The sequence below is a fragment of the Hemicordylus capensis genome, chromosome 10 (genome assembly GCF_027244095.1).
Source record: "Hemicordylus capensis ecotype Gifberg chromosome 10, rHemCap1.1.pri, whole genome shotgun sequence".
In the NCBI taxonomy this organism is placed as follows: Eukaryota; Metazoa; Chordata; class Lepidosauria; order Squamata; family Cordylidae; genus Hemicordylus; species Hemicordylus capensis.
This window is the reverse complement of record NC_069666.1, coordinates 14,814,328-14,822,757: the sequence shown is the minus strand read 5'-3', so window position 1 is coordinate 14,822,757 and position 8,430 is coordinate 14,814,328. Positions and strand designations below refer to the sequence as shown.

Below are 8,430 nucleotides of genomic sequence, written 5' to 3'. Positions count from 1 at the left end.
TTAAGCCCACTTAGTATAATAACCAGGTTTGGGGTCATCTCCATGTCAAAGCAGAACCAAATCTCCGTGGCAAGTACATGTGCTATTGTGCCAAGAATCTGGAATTGCTGACACTGTATTGTAGCACTCATGGATGAAAATGCCTGAGAGCCAGAGCCAACATCTTGATATTGTAGCATAGGCAACTTCCAGAATAACTTTTTTCTGCTAATAAAATTACTAGATATGGCCTCAGGCCAGCCCACTTATATATGGGTACTTGGGGGAAATATGTTTTCTTTTTATATTTGCCATGTTGCTTAGCAGTTCTTGATTTCACCTTTCATGCACAGGTAGAATATAAAAGTGAAGGATTTATGGAAAAAAACAGAGACACGGTGTATGAAGTATTGATTGAAATCTTGAAAAACAGCAAGGTTTGTGATTGTGTTGTTATCATTACTTTGTACTAGTGATAGCTATTACATTTGCTATAGTATATAACAAAACAGGAAATGGTTTCTCTTCTACTACTATATTAAGAATCCTTGAAACAATAATTCTGGGCCTTTCCAGTATGTTCAGATACGTTTTCAGACTTCTCAAGAGTCTCCAATGAACATCTTTTCTTTCTTGAAAGAGATATTTAATCTGCAATGCCATCACAATTCATTGCTCTCTCTCTCTCTCTCTCTCTTTTAGTTTCAACTATGTGCCAACTTCTTTCAAGACAGACCAATACCCATTTCCCCCTTCAGCTCAGCTATCAAAGTTAAATCTGCAAAAACGGTGATCAAGCCACCTAATAAGCAGTTCCGTACAACTGTTGGTGATAAGGTATTTTAAAGCTTCTCTTGGGGGGTAAAAACATTCCTGATGAACATTTCCCCATCAACCTGTTATCTGGGAGCTCTTGATTGAGCATTGTACTTATTTGGGGATGTGAAATATCAGTTGCATGGTGATGATGCCACAGAGCACAGAATATGACCTCTAACATGGACCCCAGTGCACAATCTGGAAATCACTGTTGCATGTAGCACTTGGTACCTGCTTGGTCATTCCAGTAATTATGCTTTTTCTGATAATGTGCATTGCAAGGGAATGCACAGAACCACAGGATCACTCTGAGGTGATCCATGTCTCACTGCCATGCAAAGGTTCTTGCTCCATTTTCCCTCACTTCCTGTGGAGAAATATTCTTTGAGTTTTACTTTTGGCTTGACTCGGACTGTTTTCTGGTTCTTCTCTTGGATCTCCTACTGATTAGTTGTATCCCCTGCCCCCCCTTTGACTCGGACTGGCCCTCGGCAATTCTCTCAGATTCCCCTCGGATTAAATGGCTAATTCCCTTCCATTTGACCTCGGATTGCTTAATGACTCCCCGTTTGCCTTTCCCCTGAACTTGACCCCATAACATTCCTCTGTCTTGCCCATCTAGTTTGTAAATATTCAGTGAAACACTGTCACTATTGGAAGCTGCATCTGTATCTCAGCTTGCAACTTCCATTCACAAGCAATCATTTTTAAGTTTGTTCCTCTGTTGTGCTTAAATTAGCTAATTTGTTGCCTAAATATTTTTTCAGTTTCGCAGTTCCTTATATTTATTAATGGATACACTTAATGCAACCACACCTCACTATGTACGATGCATAAAGCCAAATGACCAGAAGTTAGCATTTGAGTGAGTATATCTGTTCCACTGATTACCGTATTTATTGGCTATAAAAAATTATATCCTGCTTTTTCTCAACTGATGCAAAGAGGCTGAGATCAGAAATGCGGGGCGGGGGGGATAATTAAAATTATAGTATGAAAAAAATACTGAAAACATTTTGTTTGCAACTTATCAGGAAGCAGATAATCAATCAATCAATCAATCAATCAATCAATCAATGTCAGCCAATGAATGAATAGGAAATTTGCTTTCCATTAAATTAGACTTGTGTAACAAAATGTAAAACTGTGCTTTCCTCTTTTTAAAAATCATTCACCATGATATGTAGGTTATAATGAGAGCCAGCATGGTGTAGTGGTTAGAGTGCTGGACTAGGACCGGGGAGACCCGAGTTCCAATCCCCATTCAGCCATGATACTAGCTGGGTGACTCTGGGCCAGTCACTTCTCTCTCAGCCTAACCTACTTCACCGGGTTGTTGTGAGGAGAAACCTAAGTATGTAGTACACCGTTCTGGGCTCCTTGGAGGAAGAGCGGGATGTAAAAGGTAAAAATAAATAAAATTTAATTAAAATAAATAATTTTGTAGGATAAATCAATGAATAAATCTGGCAGAAATCTTTCCTTTCCTTTCCTTCATTGAATGAATATGGGGGGGGGTGGATAAGAGGGTGGGATACAATGATAATGAGGAATTGAATACATTGTAAATGAGAAAAATGTTCAATAACCTTTAATTTAAAAAATCTGGCAGAAATAACTTTTATTTCACTCCCATAGGTTTGATTCAAAAAGAGTGGTTCAACAGTTGCGAGCTTGTGGTGTGTTGGAAACCATTCGGATTAGCTCTCAGAGTTACCCATCCAGGTACATAGCAATCCCCTGCGGTTTCATTAATTTCATATCTGTCAGTTTATTTCACCAGTTTAATTGTTCTTTTTGTTTTTTGTAGATGGACTTACATTGAGTTTTACAGCCGTTACAGCATTCTCATGTCTCAGCATGAACTCTCTTTAAATGATAAGAAACAAATTTGCAAGATTGTTTTGCAGCGGCTAATCCAGGTCAGAGGTTTTGTAACAATCAGCAGTCCAAGGTGCCAGTCCTCATTAATATTAAATAACCTTGACTTCATCTGTCATCCATATATTAAAATAATATTTTCATTTATTTATTTACTTACTTATTTACTTATTTAGTTAGTTATTTATCTATCACATTTTTATACAGCCTGATATGTAAATCTTAGTCTCAATATTATATTCCTATTTTGTTAAAGCTAGAATTAAAATTGTATCATGTTGCAATGTGTTTTAAATAAATCTTACATTTCTTTTGGGTTTCCCCCTCTCCAGGATCCTAGCCAGTATCAGTTTGGTAGAACAAAAATTTTCTTCAGAGCAGGTCAAGTTGCTTACTTAGAAAAGCTACGGTCTGACAAATTGCGGCAGGCTTGCATCATGATTCAAAAACATACCCGAGGTTGGCTCCAACGGAAGAAATTCCTTTGTATCAAACAAGCAGCAGTTACAATACAGCAATACTTCCGAGGACAGCGTTCTGTACGGTAACTTCAGGCAATAATCCAGTTAGTTATTGAGAAATATGTGTATCTGTGGAAGGACAAGGTCATGTCTAGAATTAATCAGCATGCAATTGGCAAAAGGTTTTGCAATCCACTTTTACAATCTACTTTTTTGCTGTTTAGTAGTGGAATAATGATGCCTGTTGAAGTGTCCCATCAGATTTCAAATGCTAGCTTCTCAGTGAAGCATCTGCCACATGAGGAATCACTGTTTTGCCTAGCTTAATGTGTTGAAACAGATGTCTTTCTAGGTTGGGGATAGCTAACTTTTGTTTGAGAAAGGGTGGTAGTCTGCTTTCCAGAAGGGAATCCAGAAGCTAGAAGCATGTTGTGTTGCATAAGCTGACCCTCTCATGAGTGATAAGGCTCGATAATAAAACTGGGGCCATTTAACACCAAGTGCTTCATAGTTGTGAAATATGCTGGGCCATTATATACAAAATGTAAAGAAGAAATCTAATATTAAAGTGTGAATATCTGTTCCTAAGTGTGAAAATGCTGAGTTGGATCCAAAGGTACCTATCCTCATGTGGAAGGCATCTTCTCTTTTATACCGCACTCACAACAATGACGGATATTTATATACCACTTTTCAACAAACATTCCCAAAGAAGTTTACATAGAAATAAATGAGTAAAATGGCTCCCGGTCTCCAAAGGCCTCACCGTCTGAAAAAGAAACATAAGATAGACACCAGCAACAGCCACTGGAGGGATGCTGTGCTGGGGATGGATTGGGCCAGTTGCTCTCCCGCTGCATCTCTAACTAGTGTAGAGAAGTGAAATTAAATCCAGACATTCATTCATTCACTCATTCATTCATTGTTATATTTATATACTGCCTTTCATTAAAACAATCCCAAGGCGGTTTACAGCCAAATTTAAAAACAAGATTGTAAAAAAGACACAATTAAAATATTAAGCTAAAAATATAAAACAAATCTGATTAAAAATTTAAAACACAAGCATAAAAGCAATACAGAGTACAAAGAGCAGCAGCAGAGACAATAATATAAAAGCCTGGGTAAAAAGCCACGATTTGACATGCTTTCTAAAAGCTGTGATGGAGACTGAGGAGCGAAGAGCCACCGGGAGAGCATTCCAGAGTCTGGGGGCAGCAACAGAGAAGGCCCTGTCCCACGTGCATGACAACCAAGCCTCAATATAGTCTTCCATGTGCACCAGAGTTGGCGCAAAAGGCTGTACAAATCTTGTGTGCCTGGGAGCATGAGAACTGCTGTAGAATCTGCTTAATATTCCTGTGGAAGGGTTTACAGAACGGTGCTAGCAACTGTGTCCCTCCCACTTGGCATTCTTTGACTCTAACCCATTGTCTCTTTGCTTTGCTGAAACTGTGGACAATCCTTTTACCATGACTTATTGGTAAGGATAACATTGCTTCAGGGGTTGAATCCACCCATGGCCCACCATCTGAGTAACACTTTCCTTCTCCTGTCCAAAGTCCTGCTCAGTAGTTCTCTGACCAGTGGCAAAATAAATACACCTGCTGGTTTTACACATGATGATACATAGCCCTTATCTGTGTGCAAGGAAACTGCTATGCATGCAGTGGTCCAGAGAAGATATGTGTTAAGGAAGGAGTAGAGTTCAAATGCTAAGGATAACTTTCTTCTTTCTTTAGACGAGCTATAACAGCAACGGCCCTAAAGGAAGCATGGGCAGCTATTGTTATCCAGAAGTACTGCCGGGGATATCTGGTGCGTAGACTTTGCCTGCTCATCCGTGTGGCTGCTTTGACAATCCAAGCTTTTACCCGAGGATTTCTAGCAAGGAAGAAATACAGAAAGGTACAGGAAATTAAAAATTTCACCAAGATCCCAAAATCTGTTTATTGGTTTACTATAAAGTGAAGCTTATGGCTGCTCTGGCTATGTCTTACGTTATTGCTCTGGAGTGTGTTCAGTATAGGTACAGAATTGTAAGATGCATTCCAGCATTAGCTATGAATGTGTGCCACTGTGAATTCACAGTACTTCAAAATGTTGGCGGTCAACAAACTCATAAGAACAGCCCTGCTAGAGCCATGTTTGACTAATAGGATTGTGACATTAGCATTGTCCACAATCCAGTGAATGTAAGGATCTTGTTGGAATTATAGACTGTGTTCAGATCTATGTACTGTGAATTACCTCACATCCTGGTTATACTGGCTCACCACACCTATAGTGTAGTCTTCAAAAATAATCTGACCTTATTTGTTAAGTGACTTTGTGTTCCCTGAACAAAATTGACTAGATGTTCCCTCTGTTTTCTTATAAAGATGCTTGAAGAACACAAGGCTTTAATCCTCCAGAAATATGCTCGAGCTTGGCTTGCTAGGCGCAGATTCCAAAGTATTCGCCGTTTTGTCTTGAACATCCAACTTTCATATAGGGTACAGCGACTGCAGAAAAGATTGGAAGACCAGGTAGAGAAGGAATATCTTTGATATTGATGCTTCGCATTAATGTGTTTTTTTAGTTGTATTGAAATACCAAGTTTTAAATGTTATGTTTCAGACTATAAATAATTGCTGATTGACTAAGAACTAGTCTCTTCTGTGGGCAGTCTTTTGCCTTAACATCTTCTTCATATGTCCTCCCCAATGTATGGCCATTCCCTTATGAACCTGCCCATTCCTTGAAATCATCTTCTGTGGCCCTGTTCCAAGTGTCCCACCTTTAGAAGTTAGATGGATGGTAACCAGCAATGGGTTTCTTTTGAGTGGTGACATACGGCTTGTGGAATACTCGCGCTAAGATTTTCATGTGACACTGACATTAACTTTCTGGTGCCAAATGAAAACAGTTTTTATTTGTCTGCGCATTTGATTGTTGATACACTTTCCCTGCTTCTTATGTGTGTTTCTCATTTCTGGGTGGTTTGTTGGAATGATTTTTAATTTTGGGTGGGTGGGTGGGGGTGTTGGGTTTTATATTCAGTTGCTTTAAAGTTACTGTATGTGAGCCACCCTGAAGGCTTATGTAGTGGACACGCAAGATACAAATATTTGAAATAATCTAAAAAAGGATAATTACATACATATCTCAAGCCTGTGATTACTGCCCATAATTCACAAAATTAGTATTAAACGTCATAGTATTTCATGTCAGAATAACACCATGATTACAAATGCTTATGTGCTCAGAGGGTGGATTCAGGCAACTTCTCTGAATTCCTGTGATTGGGATTGAATGTGATGTGCACACTGTATACTGGGAAATCAGTCAAGACAAGTGCAGGAGGACCTCGATATTCGCAGAGGTTCCATTCCTGGCTGCAACTGCGGATATGGAAACCACGAATATGGAGACATTGAGGGCTATGGGATCGCAGGGGTTAGCGGGGAAATCGCTGAAATTTGCTGAAAACCAGCCAAATTGAGTGGGGGAATGTATGTAGGGGAAGCTCTCTACCATGCTTTACATCTCTCCCTGAGTTGCACTGTGCCCTGGAATGCCCCCAAAGTAGCCAAAAATTGCCAGTTTTTTCTTTGCTTATTAAAAACCAGCCATTTTGAAGACAAAATGGCGGCTGGAAATGACTTCCACCATCATTTCCGACATCCCCCCACCCCCCCCCACCCCGCATATACTGAGGTCGGGTGTCTTTTACCCAGCCGCAGATATGCGACTCCGCAAATAACAAATCTGCGGGTATTGAGGCCCTACTGTATAATTAATCTGCTACTACAGTACAATCTTAACATTTTCCTCAGATATGTGTCTCTGTTTTGCTGAGCAAGAATAGCCAGAACTTGGATTGCTATTTTCCCTTAAGTGAAATGGGTTCTCACTTAATTATTTTATAAATTATTTAATAAATAACTGACCTGGCACAGAGCATCTGTGCCCCTAGTCCTCCCCCGGCAGGCGGCCATTTGTTGGGCCGCCACTTCTCTCTGCCCCCTCCTGGCGGCCGGCCATTTGCCAGGCCGCCGCTTCTCTCCCCCCGCCCACCGCAGCCGTCCATTCACTGGGCTGCCGTGGCTGGCCGTCCCCGTTGCTAATCATCAGCTTGCTCATGAACTCTCGCGAGAGTTGCCATGCATGGGATTAGCGATGGGTACATATAGGAGAGAATTAAATATATAGATGATGATGATGGATGATGATGATTTATTCAGTTTCTATACTGCCCTCCCAAAAATGACTCAGGACGGTTTACACAGAAAAATAACAAACAAATAAGATGGCTCCCTGTCCCCAAAGGGCTCAAAATCTAAAAAGAAACATAAGGTAGACACCAGCAACAGTCACTGGAGCTACAGTGCTTGGGGTGGACAGGGCCAGTTAATCTCCCCCTGCTAAATAAAGAGAATCACCACATTAAAAGGTGCCTCTTTGCCAAATTATCAGTTAGGCTTCTCTCTTAATAACAGGCTGAGCTGATGGACAACATTGGGTATCCGTTCATTAGAGACTGAAACTCCAAACATGCTAATTAGGGAGTAAACCCTATTGAATTTAGTGAGATTTATTTTGGGGCAAGCCTGTTGAGAATTATACAGAGAGCTTTGTAACTAAAGGATGGCTGGAGCCCAACCTTTTGGTATTCATTTTGAAGGGGACATGTTCATTTTTACCTGTTGTCCAGGCAGGCAGTTTTAAAAAAAAAAACTAATGCTAATTTTTATTAAATTTAGAATAAGGAAAACCATGTATTATTGGAGAAATTGACCACTCTAGCCTCCAATCACTCCAGTGATGTAGAAACAATTCAGAAGCTTCAACTGGATCTTGAAAAATTAGCCACAGAAAAGAAAATATCTGAAGAGAAAGAGAAGAAATACAAGGATGATTACCAACAGGTTAATCTTAACAGGTTTTACAATAAAATAACATCTTATCATAATTACTGGAGCAAAATCCTAGTTGGGTTAGGGCTGGGACTGTTGTGTGATTTGGACTCGGGGTGATGTGTAGCAGTCAAGCACTAATAGAAATCAGTGGGTACTCTTAAAAAGCATGGTTTGTGTTTTAATATATTTTGTCCTGCTCTTTCGTATTCTGTACAGAGGATGTCAAAACTTGAAAATCGCAGTTCAGAGCTACAAGAACAGAAGGTGAAACTGGAAAAGGAGCTTCAAGAGAAAACTGAAGAAATGAAAGGTACAATGATTCAGATAGTTCAACAGAGTGAAGCCATTTCAGGAAGCAGGATAGTGCTAGTAACTCCTGTGGAGCAACC

The 8,430-nt window shown here is 39.9% G+C and overlaps 1 protein-coding gene across 5 annotated transcripts in view; it reads left to right on the top strand.

The window, feature by feature from the left end:
• Nucleotides 1–8,430, top strand: part of MYO5C (myosin VC) — a 71,800-nt gene that overhangs the window by 34,348 nt on the left and 29,022 nt on the right. For all 5 annotated transcript variants that reach the window (XM_053271806.1, XM_053271805.1, XM_053271809.1 and 2 more), the window contains 10 exons: nucleotides 333–416; nucleotides 682–816; nucleotides 1,566–1,663; nucleotides 2,437–2,523; nucleotides 2,609–2,720; nucleotides 3,012–3,223; nucleotides 4,883–5,048; nucleotides 5,522–5,668; nucleotides 7,886–8,050; nucleotides 8,258–8,351. In XM_053271806.1, the coding sequence (XP_053127781.1) occupies nucleotides 333–416; nucleotides 682–816; nucleotides 1,566–1,663; nucleotides 2,437–2,523; nucleotides 2,609–2,720; nucleotides 3,012–3,223; nucleotides 4,883–5,048; nucleotides 5,522–5,668; nucleotides 7,886–8,050; nucleotides 8,258–8,351 (1,300 nt within the window). The remainder of the gene's footprint in view (nucleotides 1–332; nucleotides 417–681; nucleotides 817–1,565; nucleotides 1,664–2,436; nucleotides 2,524–2,608; nucleotides 2,721–3,011; nucleotides 3,224–4,882; nucleotides 5,049–5,521; nucleotides 5,669–7,885; nucleotides 8,051–8,257; nucleotides 8,352–8,430) is intronic.